This window comes from Dromiciops gliroides, chromosome 1, assembly GCF_019393635.1.
Source record: "Dromiciops gliroides isolate mDroGli1 chromosome 1, mDroGli1.pri, whole genome shotgun sequence".
In the NCBI taxonomy this organism is placed as follows: domain Eukaryota; kingdom Metazoa; phylum Chordata; class Mammalia; order Microbiotheria; family Microbiotheriidae; genus Dromiciops; species Dromiciops gliroides.
The window spans coordinates 433018927-433043448 of record NC_057861.1 but is presented as its reverse complement, the minus strand read 5'-3'; the positions used below and the strand labels follow the sequence as shown (position 1 = coordinate 433043448).

The window sequence follows — 24522 nt, the reverse complement described above, 5'->3', positions numbered from 1 at the left end:
AGTTGTAGTTGGCAGTGAGCAGACCTCGGAAGGGAGGAAGACTTTTGTTCAAATCCCTCTTCTCACATACATTGGCTGTTTGACTCTGGACAAGTCACTTATTTTCTTGGTGTCCTGGGCAACTCTCTAAGACTGTAAGTTGCAGAAAAAGTACCAATCTGCACTGTTAGAAGGTATGTCCTCATCTGGGAGTCCCCCTCTACCTATAAAATTATAGGTCCAGTCACTACCCTATCCCTATAGATCAGGGCACACAGGAACTGTGGGAAGGAATAAGTAGCTCAGTAAGGGATGGTGAATTCTGACATTCCCTTCCATCAATACAACATCCTGTCCTTATACTTCTCCCTCTGGGCCCTTTATTTCCCAGTTTATTGCTCTCATTTGTTTTAGGGTTCCTTCTTTAGTTTTTTTTTTTTTTTTTGGTGAGGCAATTGGGGTTAAGTGACTTGCCCAGGGTCACACAGCTAGTAAGTGTCAAGTGTCTTAGGCCAGATTTGAACTCAGGTCCTCCTGACTCCAGGGCCGGTGCTTTATCTACTGTGCCACCTAGCTGCCCCGCTTCTTTAGTTTTAATCCTGTAAATTTTGATTTCAACAATGCACTATCCTTCCCCCTTGAACCCTGGTCAAAAATCTTCAGTGGTTCCCCAATGTTCAGAAGATAAAATACAAACTCTTTAGCTTGGCTCCGAAGGCCTTCCTTCATAATTTGACTTTAACCTACCTTTCCAGTCTTATTTTCCTCCACTCCTGCTCTGTACACTCAGTGTTCTAGTCAAATTGGCCCACGAGCTGTTCTCCAATCTTATCCTGCCCTCGCCCACCTCTGCATTTGAGTAGATGATTTACTATACCTGAAAAGTGTTCCCTCCACATCTGTGCCTGATGAAATCCTTCTCTTTTTTCAAGGCCCATCTCAGGTAGCACCTTTTCCATGAAGCTTTCCCTGATGCTCCAGCTCAAAGTGATTTCACCCTCATTAAATGTCTTATAGCACTTAGTCTAATCCTCCCCTTTAAAAAAAAATACACCCTACCTTTATTGTAGTTATTTGTGTTGATATCTTAACCTCCTATTAGATTTCAGGCTACTTGAGGGCAGGGACTATGTGGTTTTTATAATCTTTGTAACCTTAGTTCTTACTACTGTATGTGCTACACAATTTATTAGGCATTTAATAAATGATGAATTTGGAGATAAGAGAAACCAGACCAAGGATGAGTAGGAAAATAAAATCCTTCTGTGCTGTACAGTACTAGAAGGAGAATAACTATAGATTTTTTTTTTTTTTGGTGAGGCAATTGGGGTTAAGTGACTTGCCCAGGGTCACACAGCTAGTACATGTCTGAGGCTGGATTTGAACTCAGGTACTCCTGAATCCAGGGCCAATGCTTATCCACTGCGCCATCTAGCTGCCCCCGGGAATAACTAACTATAAAGAGGGGAAGACTGTAGCAAGGCTAAGTTAGAAAAAGCATTTAAATTTTAAGTTAGGAGTCCTGAATCCTACTTCCAACTTTTGGCACAGGAGAAAGAGGACTGCATTTGGAATCAGAGCACTAGAGTTCAAATCTCTGTCACTTACTATACCCATGTGACCCTGGACAAGTCATCTAACCCCTCTAGGGCCTTGGTTCCTCCATCTCTAAAATGAAGAGACTGGACTAGCTGGCCTCTAAGGCCTCTTCCACTTCCAAATCAATGGTCCCATGAATTGATTCATTTCATAATTTTAAGTTACTTTGATGTCTTTGAGCTCCAGTTTCCTCTAAGGTAAAATGAAGCTATTACCTGTTACCATATGCTTTGGGAATGTTGTAATGTTTAATACTAAAAAAAAAAAAAATCTGTAAAGCCCTTCAGGCACTATTGGAGCAAGGTGGCATTACTGACTTCCTTGTTTATGGAGAACCATCACTAATGCAGTACTTTGGTCCCATATCATAGCATGGAGGTGACCACAGATTCTTAAAGGCTGTGCTAGGAGAATGAAAGCTCTTTTAAGGCCCTTCCCTGTTGGAAAGGCTTTGAGTATGGGCCTGGTGATGGACTGTACTTATCTATGGACCAGTCTAGCTAAATTTATCACAAGGGCCACTGGAACATGATTTGTTTTAGCTACAACTCAAAATCACTATCTGCTAATGCAGATCGGGATTGTGATTTGTTTTAGTGTTGTGTACCATAAACTGATGAGACCAGAGGTCCTTGAAGGACTGAAGAAATAACAGGAAAGGAAATGTTCCATATGTTTTTCCGATAACATATTCCTTTATGTGCCGAAACAGCCCGTATGAGCAATTTTAGTTGAGAATTTTTCTACGATGGATTATACAGTTTCATAACTTTAAGAAGATAAATTTAAACAGAAAAATTGTACTTGATGACTCAAAGTCATCATCTGAATAGATCAGTAATTTTCAGAACTGATTATTTTATCTTCTAATTGCCAGTTCCCTATATCTTTCCCCTTTCCAACTGTGCCACTTACTGGCAATGGAACCTTGGGAAAGTCTCTCCATATCAGTTTCTTCATTGGTAGAATGGGGGTAGGGGGTTTATTCAGATGACTTCTAAGGCCACTTACATTGAGATGTACTTGGTTACTGAATATGTTTATCTTTTTTAATGGCCCTCTGTGGTTATTTCTATTGTGTCCTTATGTCTGTTTTTCATAATTTTTCTATTTTAAAATTTCTAATTTTTCTCTTTTCACACTACTAGATTGTCAGCCATGATAAAACCTTTTTTTCCCCTTAAAGATCCCTCCTTTCCAGAAAAGTAGCTTTTTAGAATTCTGCATAAAGAGCAAAAAGAGTACTAAGAATTTCTTCTATGTATAGGACTAGGGCTTCATGGACTGTGTTGCTTTTTATTTTGGTGACTCAGATTATGTGTACTTCCTGGTTCTCAGTTGTATTCTGTATAGATGAAATTCTCAAATAAGGCAAACTTTGCTTTTGTGATGCATGGCTGACATGCAGTTTCTGATAATTTGCATTATATTTTGAGCTATTATATTTTTCAGCAGCTGTAAAACTGTGTCTATACCCAAGTTTATGTAATATAATGAAGGCAGGGATTACTGGCAAAGTACACATTCTCTTTAGATAAGTTCTTTAGAGAATTAAATGTTATATTATATAGTAATGGGCAGGTAAGAAAGAGCATGAAATATGTATGTGCTGAGATGTTGAAGGAAATATGGTTAGTGGTTTTGGATATTCTCTCCTTACCACATCTAAAATAATTGTTTGGGTTTGAAAATCTTTGTTCTTAGAACCAGAGTAACTTTTTCATATGCCCTCCATATAAAAGAAAGAGGAAATATGTTAGCATTACAGGATGCTTGGGCATTGGTGGAGTAGCATTCATCCTCTTAATAACAAAGAAACAAAAAATGATTCTGATAGGAGAGGCTAGGTCAAAAGAAGAAATATGTTACTCTGTTGAGAACCACTTTATTTTTTCTCTCTGAAAACTGTCAATATTTTCTGCTCAGATATTGTTCTTAAAATGAATGAGATAATGGTCCTTTTAGGGAAATAATTTCTGGTATAAGCTGAGATTTTAAAACTCCAAGGTCTGTATCCATTACAAAGCATAAAAATCACTGGTTGCTAGAGAGATCATTTCAGTTCATAGTAGTCCCAAATATGTAAGTAAAAAAGTTAAAGGGTTTGAGGTGAAGGGCTAGTCTATTTCATACTCTTTCTCAAAATGATAAGCTCCTAGGGAAATGTCTAATTGGGAAAGGACTGTTAGAATTTCTTAGCAAATGACCTAAGTGATAGGCTACACATCCAATGCAGTCCATTCCATTTTCAGTCAGTTTTAGTTGTTAGGAGATTATTCTTATTAGAACCAAAATTTTGACTCCTTTAATTTTTACTTATTGGCCAGACTCTCTGGGACCAAGAACAAACCTATTCCTTCTTCTACTTGAAAACTCTTTAAATATTTGCTTAAAAGCAGAGCAGCAGGGGGCAGCTAGGTGGTGCAAAGGATAGAGCACTGGATCTGGAGTCAGGAGGACCTGAGTTCAAATCCAGCCTCAGACACTTGATACTTACCAGCTGTGTGACCCTGGGCAAGTCACTTAACCCCAATTGCCACACACACACACACACACACACACACACACACACACACACACACACACACACACACACACACAAAAGCAGAGCAGCTACTTCACTTTCCTTTCTGATAATTTCATCTTGAAAAAGGGAGAAATGATGAGGGGAACAGTTATTTTAGACTTGGTTCTGACCAATTAGGAGAAACTGATTGATGAAATTGGAAGCCACAGAACTTTGCAAGACAGTGCCCATGTCATCATTAAGTTTGTAAAAATACAACAGAAGGGCAACATAGGCATGATCTCACATGGAGTTTAGGGGAGCAGATTTCAAAGAGTTCATATAGAGGATAATTAGGATACCCCATGGTTAGAGTCTCTTATTAAACATCTCAAGAAAGATGGGGAGAACAAAAGAAATAAATCCTGGTCATTAGTTCCCCATATAGTCACACCTTTAGACACCTTTCCTTTTTCTTCTTCATCAGGATCAACAACAACTGGGGTAGCCAAAATTTTCTTGTTCCCAAACGGATTAATCAGCCAGTCCCTACTTATTCATTGGAATCAGGTTCTGAGCAGATATTTCTTTCATTTCTTTTTTTTTTTGGTGAGGCAATTGGGGTTAAGTGATTTGCCCAGGGTCACACAGCTAGTAAGTGTTAAGTGTCTGAGGCCGGATTTGAACTCAGGTACTCCTGAATCCAGGGCCAGTGCTTTATCCACTGCGCCATCTAGCTGCCCTTTCATTTCTTTTTCTACTTTCTGAAAGCAAGCCAAGTAAAGACTTTATCAGATACTTGGATCTTAGCAAATATATAAAAAGAATGATGTTAGGAAGAAATCAGCTGATGTGTGTGATAAATAGCAAATGTAACAAAAAGTTGGAGGGTTTTTTAAACTTCAGGAAGGGATAAGGACCCCTGCCTGTGTCAGATAGTAAGATAAGGGACAACAGAGAGAAGGATAAAACTTCTCTAGTACTATATTTTGGTTTTATTTTTTTTTCTACCAAGGATAATGATTTTCAGAGTAGGAAAGAAAGAACAAAAGTGGTAAATAGGGAACTGGAACCCCAAATAAATAAGGAGCTAGGAAGACAGTATCTAGCTTTTCTCAAACAAGTTCAGGTTATTTAGACTAGAAAAATCACATGTAATGGCACTCAAAACTCATGGGTATATGTTTGGTAAACCACTGTCAATGGTCTTTAATAAGCAGTGTCAAACTGGAGGGATGGGAGTTGGGAAAACCCACATTTTCAAAAGAGGTCAGTGAATTTAGTATATATTCCGGGTAAAATTCCAGAATATTATAAAGATAGTTTATAGGCACTCACAAAAAAGAAGATGATGGATGAACCAGCCAGCAAAGCATCATTAGCAAATCACGCCCCCAATATCTCATTTCCTTTTTCATAAGATTAGTATATGAGGGAGAATGATATGGAGAGGTAACTAGAGGGCATAGTAGATAGAGTGCTGGACCTGGCGACAAGAAGACCTGAGTTCAACTCTGGCCTCAGACACTTATTAGCTGTGTGGCCCTGAGTGAGTCACTTAACCTCTGTCTGCCTCTGTTTCTTCATCTATAACATGGAGATAATAACAGCACCTAGCTTCCAGGTTATTGTATAGGTTGAATGAAACATTTGTAAAGTGCTTAGTACAGTACTTGCTACATAGTAGCTGCTTTAAAAAAATGTTTTCTATCTATATTTGTATATTGATTTCTTTCTTTCTTTTTTTTTTGTTGAGGCAATTGGGGTTAAGTGACTTGCCCAGGGTCACACAGCTAGTAAGTGTCAAGTGTCTGAGGCCGGATTTGAACTCAGGTCCTTCTGAATCCAGGGCCAGTGCTCTATCCACTGCGCCACCTAGCTGCCCCAGTATATTGATTTCAACAAAAATCTGACAAGGTCTCTCATGATATCCTTGTGGATATGATGGAGACATATGGATTGGATAAAGACACAATTAGGTAGGTTTGGAATTGGCTGCCTGACCAGATATAGAGAGGCGACTAACGGATAAATATCAACTTAGAAAATGTTTAGTAGAATAACTGAAGGTTCTGTCCTTGGTCAAGTTCTGATCATATTTTTATGACTTGGATGAAAGCATAGGTGATACATCAAATTTGTGGATGACATAAAGTTGGAAGAGACAGCTAATGCAATGTTTGCTTGGATATAGGCCACATTCTCCCTTCCCCACCACCAAATCTGCTGCCCAAGAAAACAAAACCCAAGAATGGCCTAATCAGTATAATTTCTTACTTTATAATTACACTTGTTTACTTTTCAAAGAGGCATGTGATCTATATTCAGGTCATTATGGTACATCTGATGATAGAATTAGGATCCAAATGGAACCTGGTAAACTGAAACAGAAGGCTGAATCTAATAAGATGAAATGTAATAAAGATAGGTTAAGTCCTTTACTTGGGGTTTCAAAAAACTAGCTGCATGGATAAAAGATAGGGGAGACATGACTAGAAATAAGCGTTTAAGTGCCATAAGGGTTTGAATGGCTTCCAGTTCAATATGAATTAATACTGTGAGAGGGGAGACAGAAAAAGGCAAAGGGATCCTGATTGCATTAATAGAAAAAAAGTGTTAAGGGAGAGGGAGGCAGGACAGTCTCAATGAAGGACACCCCGTGAAGGACACCCCATTTAGCATGTTATGTTGTAAGAGGGACACTGATAAGCTGAAAGTATCTAGAACAGGATGACTAGCATGAGGGTGGAACTTCAAATGACACCTGCCCAAATGGACTGGCTGAATGAACTAGTCATGTTAAATCTAGAGAAGAAAAAGTTTAAAGAGGACATTAGCACAGTCTTCCAATATATGATGGTCTGTCACATGGCAGAAGGATTAGACTAGTTTTGTTTTATCTCAAAGGGTAGCTAGTTCTGCCCTTTGAGATAATGTGGCCTATTTATTACATTTCACCAGAAGTTTTAGAAATTAAAAGGAGGTGGATTTTGTCTTAACGTGAGGAAAAACTTCTAACAATTAGACGTGTTCTCAAACTGAATGGGCGTTCTTGGGGAGTCGAAGGGGGTCCCCCATCATAGGAGATCTTTAAATGGAGGCTGAGTGATCTATTTGTTGTTGGCTCATTGTACAAAGGATTCCTGTGAGTTATCGCTAACAACAGATGACCTCTTATGTCATCTAACTCTGAGACTTTTGCCAATAGAAATAGCATGATGAAGTCACTTATGCCTTAATAGACTATTTTCAAAATACTAAGTTTTTAAAAAAAAAATACTAAATAATGAAACAGAAGAAAATAGAAAAATAGATATACAAAAAATAATAGCTAATGTAGCAATCTCTTCTCATTTGTCCTACTGTTGAAAATGGAAGAAAAACCCCACACATTTGTAAAGTTCTGTTCATATTTCTATTCAACTAATTAAACTTAAGTGCTTTGGCCTTTTTCCTCTCTGGCTTCCTCCTTGGCTCTGGTCTTCAGCCTCACTAGAGTTCACTACAGCTGAAAATATATTATCAAATTAATCCAGCCAGCTTCTCCTTAATTTAACCATTCTGATATCCTATCAGGCAGCTTTATCCAGGAAGGAAGGTAATTACATCAACATCATTGAGGCTCTATCATTAACACTTTGGTCTCTGCAGTGCACAAGAAGATCATGTAACACTGAGAATGGATGTAGAAATAATTCTCTTAGAAATTTCTATTTACAGGTATGGGTATCTTTGCTAAATGAATGCAACTTAGCAAAACACAAATTTAACTGTTTACCTAAAAGAAGGGTAAAAACTGAGAAAAATGAAGAATAATTTTTGTCTCTTGAATCTGTTTTGTGAATAATTTTTATTAGGGACTGATTAATAACACAATCATTAACAAAATTAGAAATCATTGATATTATTTACCCTTTTTGCCTGAGCACACCCAGCTCTTTCTCTATTACATTTGATCGGTTCTTACAGAAACTTTATATAGCCAAAAGTATCTTGTAGGAAATGATTCTGCAAAGAATGACTTTCTAAATTGAAGAAAAGGGGCAGCTAAATGGTGCAGTAGATAAAGCACCAGCCCTGGATTCAGGAGTACCTGAGTTCAAATCTGGCCTCAGACACACAACACTTACTGGCTGTGTGATGCTGGGCAAGTTACTTAACCCTCACTGCCCCCCCCCCCCCAATGAAAAAAAAAATAAATTGAAGGAAAGATTGATATAGAACAATGGAGTAAATCAAAGTTTTCAGAACACAACACATGGTAAGAAGCAAACATAGAACCCTTTACCAGCTTTACAGGAATGCAAACTCTAGGGGTGAAAATCCTTTTTGTGTCCCACTAATATTTTTCACAAAAAGTCATTGAATATGGACTTACCTGTGTGACAGGATGATGTTTTTCTATAACAACAGAACTCATGGGAGGCAAGACTCCCATTACAGCTAAATTGCTACAATTTCTACTGGTTTTAATAGGCAAATCAGATCTCCCTGCAATCCGAGCTGTAATTGTTCTTCCTGCCTTCTGTTGAACAGATGTCACAACTTTTGGCCCAAACTAAATGAACAAAGAAGGAAATAATCAATGAGGAGATAATCACCTTGGAGAAACAAATATTTTGTATCTCCATATAATACTCAATTTAATTATTACTCTACTGTCGACATGGTGGTATATCTAGTTAAAACCTTACCTTAAAACCAGTAACAAAGTACAAAAAATTTACTTCATAATTTCATAAGGTTATATAGCATTATAACAATTATGACTAAGCCAAATCCAAATCTTCTGACCAGACTCTAGCATACAATAAGGATTTCAAAAACCCAGAAATGAAAAATTCTTTAGCTATTTTTAGCCTTATGTACAAATAATAAGAAAAAACCCTCAAAAGAAAATAAGAAGAAAAAAAGGTAAACCCAGATTTTCACATCACTGCTCAAAGTTTGTCTTTTAACTCATATAATTAAAGCTATTGTTCCCTTCATTTTCCTTTCAACTGAGTGCTTCATAAGGAACTATCTAAATTAATTGAAATGAAAATTACTGGGAAAATTTTCTCTAATTCTAGAGTCAGAATTAGTAGAGATGAGGATGCCATCTACTGTCCAACATGAATCAACTGCACATGGTAGTTGTATAAAATCTGTATTTTGAGAACATATTTTCAACCCAAATACTTTCCCCTTATTTACTTTGACATAATTGCAGCTGTTTCCAAAGAATGAGTGGGATTCCTAGCTGTTGGCCTTGTTTCCATAGCACTGGTAAACTAATACTTGTCTTTGCCTGCTTCTTTCTCTGTTAACATGCATTTTCTTCCCTAGTGGATACACCAATAACCAGGGTATATTTTGAGTCAGTAGGAATCCTTTAAAAGCCAGATCAAAATGGAATGGTTTTACAAGAAAACATTCCTGATTTCAGGAAATGCTTTCTGATTCCTAGCATCAGGGCTCCTCACGTTTGCCCTCTGTGATCTTTTTAGGAGGAATAGCTTCAGCCATGAAATTGATTCTTATAAATATTACCTACTATGTACAAGGTGCTATGTCAAGTGTGATAGGGAGGGGTCAAGATAAATAACTTTGATGTTGTAACTTCTATTACAGTTATAAAAGTGTTTTATACTCTACATATAGTTTCTTGAGGGCAAGAAACCACCTTAAGAGTCTAATGAGTACTATGAGACATGCAAATAAAGAAATGTAATAGGAAAGATAAAGTGAAAATGCAAGTTGAGCTATGCCTAGAAGGATGGGGTAGGAAAGGATGGGGTACAGTTGGGGCTGTTGGGAGTAGGGTATCCCATGTGGAGGAAGTAATATGCATAAAGGCCCAGGGACAGACAAGTTTAGGAAAATAGTCGAGTCTAATTTGACTGAAACACAGATTCTGTGATTAACAGTAGTAGGCAGGGGGCAGCTAGGTGGCGCAGTGGATAAAGCACTGGTCCTGGATTCAGGAGTACCTGAGTTCAAATCCAGCCTCAGACACTTGACACTTACTAGCTGTGTGACCCTGGGCAAGTCACTTAACCCCCATTGCCCACCAAAAAGACAAAAAACAAAACAAAAAAACAGTAGTAGGCAGTATTTATCATGTGCTGCCATGTGAATGTCTTGGGCTAGGTAAAGGGATCTGATGACAAAAATGAAAATAGTTCCTAGCCTCAAGGAGCTTACATTCTATTGGGGGAAATAACATGTAAATAGATTATTGAAACACAAAATATATACAAAGAAAAAGTAATTTTGGAAGAGGGAAGTGCTAACAATTGGGGGAAAAGCTTCTCGAAAAAGATGACACTTGAAATGAGCCTTCAATAAAGCCAAGACATGACGAGGGAGAGCGGACAACCTGTGCAACAGCAGCAAAACAAAAAAAAGAAAAGAAAAAAAAAAGGAGATGGAATGCCAAGTATGAGGATTGGCAAGAAAACCAATGTAGCTATAACTTAGAGGGTGTGAGGTAGAATTATGGGAAATAAGCCTGGAAAGACCGAATGGTCTTTGATTGTGAAGGGTTTAAAAGCTCAACAGGAGACTGTGTTTTATACTTGAGACACAAGGGGCCTCCAAGATCAAGGGAAATGTCATGTCAGACCTGCAATTTAGGAACATAAATTTGGAAGTTATGTGAAGAATGGACTGGAGGAGGCTGAGACTGAAGTGGGGAGACCAATCAGGATGTTAACGTAGCAGTGGAGGTGAGAGGTGATGAGGGTGGTGGTTACATGGGTGGAGTAAAGGGGAAAAATGCAAGATTTGTGGTAAAGGTAGAAATGATAAGATTTGGCAGTTATTTGGATACAGGCAGCAGGTAAACTAAAGAAGAGGGTTGTGTCTGGCCAGAGTCAGGAAGACTCATTGCCAAACTGGGCCTCTGATACCTGCCAGCCTGTAACCATGGATAGGTCTTTGAACCTCTCTAAGCTACAACTTCCTTAGCAGTAAAATGGATTTTTGTTATGAGCATTAAAACCTTAAATTAGTTGTTTCTATTAACTAGGAAGTCAAAGTTGCTTATCAGTCATTTTCTGAATCTTGAGGCCATAGATTTATCTCTAGATCCTCTATTGGATGGTTTCCTTTGACTTTCTAGATGTTGTAATCACTGTTCCCTTCCTACACTGTGGCTAATTCTGATGAGTGTAAGGTTCATTTACTTCCTCACTCCTCCTCCATCTCTACCCCCACTCCATAAGCCGTTTTCTGCTTCTTTTGTAAAGGCTAATGTTTGTTTTGTGGAGTCAAATGTACTTGTGAAAAATAAGCAACAAACACAGAGAGATCTTGTTTTTTTTCTTTTCTTTTCTTTTTTGTGGGGCAATGAGGGTTAAGAGACTTGCCCAGGGTCACACAGCTAATAAGTGTCAAGTGTCTGAGGCTGCATTTGAACTCAGGTCCTCCTGAATCCAGGGCTGGTGCTTTATCCACTTCACCACCTAGCTGCCCCACCACTGGGGCTACTCTCAATAGTATCTAGCTTGGTAGATCTAGACAATTTTCTTGCTCCCCTTCCTCTTTCAGTTTAAGGCCCTTTTGACTAGATTTACAAGATTCTAGGCAAATAAACCTTTGTTTGGTACATGCATTTCATCCCTGGCCTGAAGCCTGTCACTCATATTTAAACTGTAGTCCAGAAATCTACATCTCATTTTCAGATTACATCTTAGCCCAGTTGTTTCACTTCATAATTTAAATGAATTGAATATAAATAAAAGGGAATTTTCTTTTCAAATGTGCATGCTTGCACAAAAGTGTTCCTATTTTGAGGTTGGGTAGTTGGTCAAATTTGTTGTTGTTACTAATGATTTACTTATGTTGAATTATTCATACACAGTTAAAGGTGAATAGAAAGGCAAGGATACAAATAATGATGGGGGTCACATGGTAAGCAGCTAAGATGAAAAATCTAGACTTGAGTTTTATCCAAATATATAACATAAGTTTCAAAATTGAAACATATTCATATTTAAATTGTCTGTATATAGGATATCAAAATGTGTCATCCATACAGCTATATTTTTCATGGTATTATATTGAGTTTCAGATATCTATAGCCACATATCTATGTCTATGTCTATATCTATATCTATCTATAAGATGATAATTTTTAGAAAAATTATCAAAAGAGTACTTAAAAGTATAAGGTTCTTATTTCTAAAGCAGTATTTTTGCACACATTTAAATGTTTATCCCTACCCCAACAACAACAAAATAAACCCAACAAGCAATTAAAATTCATTTTTGAGCCAAAGATTCACATGAGAAACAGTAGTAGGCCCCCAAAGACTTTTCCTTCTCAAGTCAGGGTACCAAAAGAAATAATAGTAAGAACTCACATTTATATAACGATTTATGCTTACAAAGCACTTTCATCAATGTTATTTCATTCTGTTGTCAGAACCATCCTTGAGGTAGGTAGTGCAAATAGACCCTGGATAATCGTGAATTATCTGTACTTAGTAGATATATAAATGATATAAGTGGGGAGGGGGAGGTAGTGACTAGCTATGGTGTGTAGCAGATGAAGATCTGAGTTCGTCTACAACACATTTGTCATTACCTATGGCTTATGAATGATTTCTTTCAGCTCTAAAATTCTATGATTCTTTTCATTAAAATGAATTATTGTAGAAGACAAATATAGGAAAAATAGCTCACCAACTACTTTTTATTTAGGTATTTCACAAGACTTCATGAGTGAATGTTATTTCCAAAGAAAGTCCAATTACATAATACTTCCTTCATGCCATACCTATGTTCTGTGTGTTTGTACAGCTTGGTTGTCTATATCTAGAATGCTCTCTTCCTCTTACCTCTGATTTGTTAATATCTAGTTCCTTTCAGTTTAAGTGCTGCATCCTTTCTTAATCCCTTGATTAGACTATAATGTGTTTGTTGAATAGAACTAATCTATTATGGGAAAATGGCACCATCTTGTGGCCAACCTCAGAAACTCACTTAATTCTTTTACCTACCATCTTTGGCACCATGCTCTCCGCCCCTTCTTACCATTCACAGATTTATCCAAGCAATCTTTCTCATATATATATATATATATACACATACATATCCACCCTAATCCCACCTCAAGAAAATTTAGAACTCTTGTCCAGTTCACCCAGGAAAACCACTTTGTTTACCTCACTAGATTCTCTATGTGAGCCCAAAACCAACCTATAAAAGTGGCCAAGAGCATTATGGCAGAAGTAGTACTACAAACATAGCAAAGAAAAGGAAAGTCGTAAAAAGCTTAAGTGAAAACAGACGTGTAAAAGTACCAACATTATGTACTTCTAGAGTCCTTGTCATAATACTTTTTCTTTTCCTTACCCATCAACATTTGAGAAAAATTAAAAAATGAAAATCTTTTTCTTAATCACTGTTCTTACTTTCCATTTGGTTTAACAAGTATCATGAGTGCTGTTTCCTACCTATATATTTTTTGTTGTTGATGTGTTTTACCACCTATTATGAACAGACGATTATTTTTAGCCATCTAAGGAATGGATTGATCAAGACTTCTGTGGGTTTGCCTGGAATGCAACTATCAAACAAATCACTTATGATGCTACTTCTATGGGAAGGTGCATTCTGAAATCTCTCTCCTCTCCTATTCCCCCATAAAAAACAAAATGACAACAACAACAAAAAATTTACCCAAAATCTAACTTTAAGAACTGATTTGTTCATAAGTTAGGATTCCCTAAAATTGTACTAACCATTTCTTCTGTTGATGCTTGTGCTGGTGCTGGTGGTGGGACTGAGATAACTGAAGGATCAAAATGAATAGAACCATCTCTCCCTGAGCCACTGGGACCATGGTCATCTTTCTTATTTGTGCTCTCTATTCCTAAAACAAAACAAAACAAAACAAAAGATGAACACTATTAAAAAACTTCACCATTTTTTGATTATCATGTTGTTCAACAGTGACACAGATACACACACACACACAGTTAAAATCACAACGTGCCCAAGAATAATGTTGATTAAAAGAGTTAGCTGAGAGACAAAATGGGGAAAAAACAATAAAAAATATTCCAAATACCAAAGTAGCTGATGCCATAAAATCTGGTTAAACCCAGGGTGGCAGGATTCTTGAACATATGCTGGATATAGCTATATTAATATGGTTGGTATCAAAATACCTGGCTGATATCAATATTAGTCATTATTCAGACTTCAATTTCCCTGTCTAATAGGTCTAAACATCCTCTTTTCATTTATTAAATAAAAAATAATGTACTGTACTTGGCTAGTTTGGTAATTGAAAGTAAGAAATTCGATTTTCGGCTTGTCCTATCATTATACGCCATTACCTTTGGCATCAAAAGTGCTAAAAGTAGGAAATCAAGATAATTCAATCAACTATCTGAAAACCCACTGCAGTACTCTTTTGTATTTGTAACAGAGTTCTTATTTGGATCCTAAATATTTAGAGTTGCAAGGAGCTCTAGAGATCAGCTAGTCCAACTTCCTCTCTTAAGTGAGGAAGTTGACACCTTGGGTTAGGTGACTTTCCAGAAGCAGAAAGTGGCAAATATGGGACTCAATCTAGGTTTCTTGAATCCAAATGCAGTTCTCTTTTCACTTTGATAACTATCTCTTCTAGCATTCAGGAAAATGCAACAATGTTTATTTCCCATCATTAAACAAAACAAAACCCAAAACTATTTGACTAAAACAGTAACAACAAAAGTATTTCTTTTCCTAGATCATTTTTGTCCTTGAAAAAATATTAAAAATCCCAAGTAACAAAATCTCCACTTCTTTCACTGTTTTGGGGTTACCTTTTTTTCTATAAACCAAAGTTCAATACTTTTAAAAGAGCTTAGTACGTACTTTATCTAAAATAAGGCAAAGTTTGAAACATTTTTATAGCTTAAAAATATGTCTATAGAAATATTTATGTTGCAAATTTAAGAAAATATTTATATTTAATTTTGTATCCCTTAAAAAAACAAACTAGAGCTTGAAATAGTTTTGCTCTCCCCTTTCCCCACCCTTGATCCATGAAAGGTTAACAACAAGTTGGACTCCTTTCTCCAGGTAAATAAATAGTAGATGCTGAAAGATCAGGTCTGGTTCTGAGGGACTTAGGACTAGAGGTGGACAAATGTATCATTAACGTATGCAATTTGAGATGTGCTCCATCTGAGATGGGAATGTACAGTTTTGCCTTCTCAAATTCATTGCTTTGTCAATAATCCTGGTTTTAGCTTCGAGTTCAATTATTTTTTAGTTAAAACATATTCCAGGTACATGTTTTTGTTTTTTTGCGGGGCAATGAGGGTTAAGTGACTTGCCCAGGGTCACACAGCTAGTAAATGTCAAGTGTCAGGCCGGATTTGAATTCAGGTTCTCCTGAATCCAGGGTCGGTGCTTTATCCACTGCGCCACCTAGCTGCCCCCGAATTTCCAACTTATGATATCTAAGTTTACAATGAATTTGGCAATGTAATTTTAATGTGTAAAATGTAAGGAATCAAGGCAATCCAAAACAAATATCTGAATAGAAAATTTAATATTACATTATAACCTAATGTATTATGATTATATCAACTCATATTCTCATTCAGTGAGGTACAGGGTTTTTTGTTTTTTTGTTTTTAGTAAATGACACAAAATTTAATGCTAGACAGCTTTCTAAGACTATATAAGGTGCAAGGAAGTTGTTGATGGGTTTCCTCATTATGTATTTCCAATGCTGACTAAATCACAAGCTTGGACAAAAAAATTATAAAAACTTTCAGAAACCATAATGGTTTGTCACACATCTTTTTTTTTTTTTTTTTTTTGTGGGGCAATGGGGGTTAAGTGACTTGCCCAGGGTCACACAGCTAGTAAGTGTCAAGTGTTTGAGGTCATATCCGAACTCAGATACTCCTGAATCCAGGGCCGGTGCTTTATCTACCGTGCCACCTAGCTGCTTCCTGTCACACATCTTATAGATGATTCAACCTCTTTTTTACATTGGCATATGGAGGCAAGGAGAAGCTTAACAGGCACACAGCAAAGTTAGGGGTATTGTTGGACCCAGAACCTAAGTTTCAATTCTTATGCCAGCGGTTTCTTCTATCACATCATCAACTTGTCATTTAAATTTTAAACCTGTCATTCAATAACAATATGTTTCTTTTATTTTTCATTCATTCATTCATTCATTCATTCATTCATTTATTTATTTATTTTTGTGAGGCAATGGGGGTTAAGTGAGTTGCCCAGGGTCACACAGCTAGTAAATGTCAAGTGTCTGAGGCTGGATTTGAACTCAGGTCCTCCTGAACCCAAGGCTAGTGCTTTATCCATTGCACCATCTAACTGCCCCAACAACATGTTTGTATTTTCTAAATCATGTACATACAATCACTTCATAAGGAGAATTTAAAAATCCTACTACTTTCTCTACAATTTTTTTCCACTGCCATTTTATAAATATGGAAATTGAAGGCAAAGAGGAATTACACATTAAAAATCAAGTCCTCAGAAGAATTGACTACATGTCTAAGCTAAGACCTGAGTTGTTAAAATAAGGTCAATGTAAAAGCTTAATTGAACTTGCAGGTAACATGAATGGTTGACTTAGGAGGTAGCTCAATGTAACAGATAGTGCCTGGGGATTGGGGTCTGAGGGACTGAGTTGGAGGTATTAGACGAGGCTTCAAGGAAGAGGTAGCAGCAGAGATTAAGTCTTGAAGGAAGATAATGCTTCTGAAAGGCAGAAATGAGCAAGTATAAATTTGAGACAGATGCAGGAGAAGTAGAATTGGCATTTGTTTGTCCTTGGGGAGTGAGGGAAGGGGAAGAGTTCAAGATGACTCTTAGGCTTGGGGCAGCTAGATGGCGTAGTGGATAAAGCAGCGGCCCTGGATTCAGGACTCCCTGAGTTCAAATCCGGCCTCAGACACTTGACACTTAACTAGCTGTGTGACCCTGGGCAAATCACTTAACTCTCATTGCCCTGCCCCCCCCCCCCCAAAAAAAAGAAAAGATGACCCTTAGGTTTGAAATCTGAATGACTGCGAGGCTGGTGGTGCTGCAGAAGACAATGAAGAACAGACCATCCAGGAAGAGGGTGGAAAACCAGAGTTAAAAGAAGCAAAGAGGTCAATTAAGAGAAAGGCTGAGAAAAAGGCCACATGATTTGGCAGCTAAGAGGTTGAATGTAAAGTTTTGAAAAAAGATTCACTGGCGCAGCTAGGTGGTGCAGTGGATAAAGCACTGGCCCTGGATTCAGGAGGACCTAAGTTCAAATATGACCTCAGACACTTGACACTAGCTGTGTGACCCTGGTCAAGTCACTTAACCCTAATTGCCCCACCAAAAAAAAGAAAAAAGATCCAATTGATTAATGGGGTCAGAAGCAAGATTTTCATGGAATTGAGACCAGATTGAATGGTGAAATAGAGTCAAAGAGTTTAATCTGCTCTTGAGAACTTTAGCAGTAAAAGGGATGAGAAATCTAGGATGACAGCTTGAGGGGATGGGCACTGTCAATTTGAGGTATATTTAAAAGTGGGTAAGATGAGTATTTCTATAAGCAGAAAGGAAAAAGCCAAGAGACATGGAATAATTAATGGGACAGTCTCATGAAAGGGAAAGGAAGGAACATGATCAAAGGAACACATAGAAGGTTGGCTTTTGAAAGGAGAATGAACACCTTACTAAAGTTCTGAGAAGGGAACAAAGGAGAGAATAGATGAGGATATAAGGAAGTTCTGAGGTATGGATGGAGGCCTGGTCAAATTTCATCTGGAGTATCATGTTAAGTTCTAGGTGCTATGTTTTAGAAAGGACACTAATAGGCTGGAGAATGTGCAAGAGAAGACAACTAAAATGGTGAAAGGCTTGAAGATATGAGTTCCAGATGGGGACATGAGGTTGTTTAAGCTGGAAAAGACTTAGGAGGAAGTAATACCTGTCTTCAAGTACTTGGAAGGCTTTTATATAGAAAAGAGATTAGACTTATTCCACATGGCCCTACAGCACAGTTAGGATGAATAGGGGAAAGGGGCAAAGAGAAATTTTAGATTGATGCAGGAGAAACTTCCTAACAGAACTACTGAAAAGTAGAATGGGCTGCTTTTTGAGGCTAAGGATCCCTCTTTATTAGGGATAAAGACCTCCGTCTTCAAGTGAAAGCTTGAAGGATAAAATGTAGAGGGGATACTTGTTCATATATGGACTGGAGTAGATGGTCTTGGAGTTCCCTTTCAACTCCTATCAGATGGCTTTGGTCAACCTGGGACAGTTTGGTGGATTCAGAACTGGTTGAATGACCAAAGAAGAGTCATTAATGGCACACTGTTGACTTGTTGAGAGGTCTCCAGAGGCGTGCTATAGGAGGGATGCCAAGGGATCAGTTCTTGGTCATGTGCCATGTGATGCTGTTGCTAGGGATGTGGATAAATGCACAGATGGCATTCCAATCCCATTTGCTGATGATGCAAAGCTAGGAGTGACAGCCAGTGCACTCGATGTAGAGTTAGGATTCAAAAAGGACTAAAGGCTAAAATGATAGCCTGACAAAATTTTAAAGATATAAATATAAACTAGTCTTAGGTTAAAAATAACAACACCAACAATAGCTACACAAGTACATGATGGAGGAATGACAGTGGTCTTCAAGCATTTGCTGGCTATCTCATGGAGAAGGAACTAGGCTTGTTCTGATTGTCCCTAGGCAGCAAAACTAGTAGCAATTGGCGAACGTTGCAGTTAGGCTCAACTTAAGAAAAAAATTGCCAGCAATTAGAACTGCCCCAAAATGGAATGACCTGTCGCAGGAGGCAGTGGGTTCACTTTCTTTTTTTTTTTTTTTGGTGGGGCAGTGAGGGTTAAAGTGACTTGCCCAAGGTCACACAGCTAGTGTCAAGTGTCTCAGTCCAGATTTGAACTCAGATCCTCCTGAATCCAGGGCCAGTGCTTTTATCTACTGTGCCACCTAGTTGCCGAGTTCACTTTTTCTTTTCTTTTCTTTTTTTTTTGGTGAGGCAATTGGGGTTAAGTGACTTGCTCAGGGTCACACAGCTAGTAAGTGTTAAGTGTCTGAGTCCAGATTTGAACTCAGGTCCTCTGAATCCAGGGCTGGTGCTTTATCCACTGCGCCATCTAGCTGCCCCCGAGTTCACTTTCACTAAAGGTCTTTAAGGAAAGGCTAGATGACCAATGGTTGGGATGTTGTAGACACAGGAGGCAATAGGAAATAAATAAGAATTGCTAAGAGACCATTTTAAATTAGAAATTTGTAGTGGATGAAGAAAGGCAGGGTTAATTCTACCCCCCTCCCCACCTCCCAGCAGTGTTAAGGAGTGTTAAGGCTCAGGAGTAGGAAGGGGGAAGGCAGATGGTGAGGGTGACTTTAGCCTGAGGATTAGCAGGGGTTGAATGTGGAAGGACAAAGGGATAAAGGATTCAAGGATAGAAAGTAGTGCCTTTTAAATAGGCTAACCAGTGTATTCAGGCTGAAGGAAGGAAAGTCAGGCCAGAACTGGGGTAGACAGACTCTGAGAACAAGGAGGGATTGAGAGACTGGATGAAGACAAGGGTTGAGAAGAGTGAGGCAATGAAAGAAGCAGGGGGCTAGGAAATGGTGATCAGAGCTCCCTACTGTCTTTAGGGTGCCAGCCTGGCATTTACAATCTTCAAAATCTGGCTCCAACTTATCCTTCGAGTTCTCATACTACTCTTCTTAACCACTTAACAGTCCAACCAAAATGGCCTACAAGGTACTGCTCAATGACAGCATTTTATATAGCGCCTTTGTACATTATTTTTTCATCTGATAGAAACTAGTCAGAGGGAGTAAATTATATCATAAAACGAGTTAGTAGCATAGCCAGAAATGAGGTCTTCTGGTTATAGTTGCATACTTTTCCACATTCTATCACAATGACAATGCCTACATAGCTAATATATATTACTGGAAAAAGAGTCAAATATTTCTTTGAAAAAATTATTGACTACTGGGAAGTCTACTGCCATAATTTTTACATTTATCTGGAATGGAAACTTAGTTGAGGAAGCTCCTAAAAGCTGAATGGAAAGGCAATTAGATTTCAAAAATGGAAATCCACAATTGTGTGAGGAAATATTTGACTAGCAAAACAGTGTAAGGCATTTGGCCAGTTTCGTATAAATGTAGAGATTTCCAGTACTCAAGAGTATGAAAAGCATCTCAATGCTCACACAAATGATTGACAACAGTAACATCAATTGTTAAAAACAAAATATAAAACTGTAGAACATATGTTATCTGCACTACTGTTCCTTCCATTGAGCTTAAATAACTGAGAATTGACTATAATCTGATTGGTCAGACATAAGAATAAGAAATACTGGAATCCATGATGAAGTTAAAAATCTGTAATATTGACTGAAAATTGGTTACATCAAATCCTTTTCAACAAGCATTTGTTAAATGCTTATTATGAACTCCCAACCTTGGACCTCACTGTCATGATTACTAGTCATCTCAGTTGCCTATCACATCTAGATCTGTCTTCAATGCCCCTTCACCTCCTGGCCATCTCCCAACAGATGCCATGCTGTGGTAGTATTGTAGAGCTATAATAAAATTAACTCTTAAAAAAAAATTGTGTGTGTGTGTGTGTGTGTGTGTGGGGGGGGCAATGAGGGTTAAGTGACTTGCCCAGGGCCACACAGCTAGTAAGTGTCAAGTGTCTCAGGCTGGATTTGAACTTAGGTCCTCCTGAATCCAGGGCCAGTGCTTTATCCACTGTGCCACCTAGCTGCCCCCAAATTAACTCTTATCATTGCTCTTGAAAAGCACTCATCCGTCCTGTAACTTTCCAAATAAAATATCCCTCCCCTGCCAGTACTCCTCTAAAAGTTTTCTATCTGTATTAGAATGTAAGCTCCTGGAGGGTAGGAATTTTATTTTATTGGTCTTTATTTTTTTATTTGTATAACCAGCACTTAGCACAATGCTTGGCCCATAGCATGTACTCAATACAGGTGATTCTACTCATTTGTGGTAGTTATGTTTTATATAAAGTTGCTGCAAACACCAAATTAGTGAATACTGAACTGTTGCTCCTAGGTGAAATAAAGGAGTAGATTCCTGTGAGCCTCTGATTACATTTACTTTAGAACTTTCCAGAGTGGCCTTACACATACCATTTTCTGGATGTACCACATCGCTGACTCATAAACATTGAACTCATGCCTGAATGAAGTTTATCTAACATATATTTTCTCCATAAGGCACATCACAGGCTTCTTCTTGCACTTATAAACACTAGATAGCACTTCAAAATTATGCCTGGGGGCTACTTTAAACAGTGAAATCACCCCAAACAAACAGAAAATACAAAAAAAAGTCCCAACAGAGCAAGAAAAGGATTTATTTACAGCATGACAGCTGAAACAAGAAAGCACTGCTTTGTCTGACCTCAGACTGTATGTGTTGGGCATGCTGCTTTGTGCATGAACTCAAAAGCACCACAGAGTATTGATTATAGGGTTACAAATAAATTTTAGTGAGGTGAATTCACAGATACAGAATCCTCAAATAATGAGGATTGACTATAAATGCTTTTTCATATATGAATTCATTTATTCATTAGGTGCAAAGGTATTATACTAAGTGCTCCTATCACAAAGAACATAAAAGGCAGTATCTGCCTTCATGAAGCTTACATTTGTAACATTATGAAATCAGATAACACTGTTTTGGCATCAAATATAATAACAATAAAATGGCATTTTAACATTTATTTGCCGTACTAACCGCTCTCACTTCTGCCCTGAAATATACTCATGGCTTCCAGATTTAATGCACATACACCGCGCATGAAAGCTTTTTTCATGGACTCTTCAAACTGTTCTTTTTCACACTGTAGTTTCTGGATCTCAGTTCTTGCAGCTTCCAAAGCAGCATTTAACTAAAATAGAAAAAGGAATGATAAAGATTTTAGACAAAAAAAATGATATAACTGTTCCATAGAAATGACTTTCCATTTGTGAATTTGTTTTAACAGGTAATCCTAAATAAACATCCTTTCTTTTGGTGTTCTCAATAAATTTAAAATAGGAAATGCAAAAGAAAGAAAGAAAGAAAGAAAGAAAGAAAGAAAGAAAGAAAGAAAGAAAGAAAGAAAGAAAGAAAGAAAGAAAGAAAGAGAAAGAAATAGCAGAGGGTTTTGAGGACTGCTGCTTGATAATATAGTTTGAGGTCTGGAAGTATTATTCCTCCTCTGTCCCTACCTCTTTTTTAAATTAATTAAAAAGTGAGGTAATTGGGGTTAAGTGACTTGCCCTGAGTCACACAGCTAGTATGTGTTAAGTGTCTGAGGCCAGATTAGAACTCAGGTCCTCCTGATTCCAAGGGCCGGTGCTCTATCCACTGCGCCACCTAGCTGCCCCAGTCCCTACCCTCTTTTAATCAATTCTTGATCTTGATATTCTTGATCTTTTATTTTTCCAAATTCTGTTACTATTTTATCAAGTGCTACAAAGTATCCCTTTGATTGACAGTATTAACAGCATAAATTAACTTTGGTAATATCGTCATTTTTAATATATTGGTATGGTCCAGGCACAAGCACTGAATATTTAGGCTGTTCTTTATTCTTTGGGATGCTTTGATAGATCAACGCATTTTATAGTTAGTCAGAATGAGATTTCCCTTTCTATTATTGCTTCTTAGATTTTACTATCTGTATACAGAAATGCATTTGATTTTTGAGCATGTATTTTATAGTCTGAAACTTTGCTGATGCTGTTAATTGTCTGCCTTGGCCAGATCACATTTAGAATATGGTACTCAGATCTGAATACCACAGAAGGGTGAAGTCATTACAGTCCTTGCTCCATGAAGTTGCACTGAAAGAACTAGGGATATTTAGCTGGGGAAAGGAAGATTTGGGAGGCCCTGATAGGTGTTTTTCAGCATCTGAAAGGCTGATATGAAAGAGGAAACAGACTTGTGCTGCTTTGTTGATAGGGGACAGTCCTGAAGGATTGAAGAGACAGAGAGATAAAATTTGGGCTTAGTGGAAGGAAAAACTTAACAAGCAATGCTGTCCAAATGTGAAATGAGCTGCCTTGAGAGTTACTCCCTCTGAAAGGGGGAGTCTGGGTGACCACTTGTAGAGTTCAGCTATGGGTTGGACCTCTGAAGTTATCTCTGAACCCTGAGAAGCCATGAAATTATTTTTCCTTCAAATATTTCCCCAATTTCATTATAAAACCAACTTTTTTATTCTATGGAAATGATATAATCTTATCATGAAAGTCAATGGGAAAAATAACTGCATTTAAAAAAATACTCAACCTTTTAAGGTACACATTCTGTTAATTAAGAAAATGTTTCATTTTACTTTTATTTTGGCAAACATCCACATACACTCTGAAGGGTAACTTCGAAGTGTATAAACTCTAAGTTTGAATCATCACAAGAGGTTGCAAGCTCCATAAGAGTTTCTCTCACAGTGCTTAACACAGTATAGTATAGTGGGTACTTGAGAAATGTTGGGGAATAAATAATTGGTAGTTTTTAAAAAATAATAAACATTTTTAAAGTTTTGGGTTCCAATTTTTATCCCTCCTTGCCTGTCTCCCCTCTCCCCTCCCTGAGGTGGTAAGCAATCAGATATGGTTTATACATGTGCAATTATGTAAAACATTACCATATTAGTCATTTTGCACAAGAAAACTTGAATAAAAGGAAAAAAATGAAAGTGAAACATAGCCTGCTTCAGTCAGTGTTCTATCAATATCAGTTGTTCTCTGGACGTGGATACTATGTTTCATCAATAGTCCTTTGAGATTGTCTTGGATCATTGTACTGCTGAGAATAGTGGTCATTCACAGTTCTTCATCAAACAATATTGCTGTCTCTGTGCACAACATTCTCTTGGTTCTGCTCACTTCACTATACATCAGTTCATACAAGTCTTTCCAGGCCTTTCTGAAATCATCCTGCTTGTCATTTCTTATAGCACAATAATATTCCATCACCATCATATACCACAGCTTGTTTAGCCATTCCCCAATTTATGGGTTTTCCTTTGATTTCCAATTCTTAGACATCACAAAAAGAGCCACTATAAATATTTTTGTACAAATAGGTCTTTCTGGGGGCAGCTAGATGGTGCAGTGTTATCCTGGATTCAGGAGAACCTGAGTTCAAATCTGGTTTCAGACACTTGACATTTACTAGCTGTGTGACCCTGGGCAAGTCACTTAACCCCCATTGCCCTGCCAAAACCCAAAACCCCCCCCAAATCCCAAATAGGTCTTTTCCTCTTTTTGGGGGGATGTCTTTGGGATATAAAGCTAGCAGTGCTATTGCTGGATCAAAGGGTATGCACACTTCTATAGCCTTTTGGGTATAGTTCCAAATTGCTCTCCAGAATGGTTGGATCCATTCACTAATTTTTTTTTTTTTGGTGGGGCAATGA

General features: G+C 37.7%; 1 protein-coding gene across 3 annotated transcripts in view; it reads right to left on the bottom strand.

The window, feature by feature from the left end:
- The window catches only part of POC5 (POC5 centriolar protein), a 70063-nt gene that overhangs the window by 3373 nt on the left and 42168 nt on the right, over positions 1 to 24522 (bottom strand). For all 3 annotated transcript variants that reach the window (XM_043975410.1, XM_043975411.1, XM_043975412.1), the window contains 3 exons: positions 21849 to 22002; positions 13816 to 13946; positions 8463 to 8642 (listed from right to left, as the gene is read on the bottom strand). In XM_043975410.1, the coding sequence (XP_043831345.1) occupies positions 8463 to 8642; positions 13816 to 13946; positions 21849 to 22002 (465 nt within the window). The remainder of the gene's footprint in view (positions 1 to 8462; positions 8643 to 13815; positions 13947 to 21848; positions 22003 to 24522) is intronic.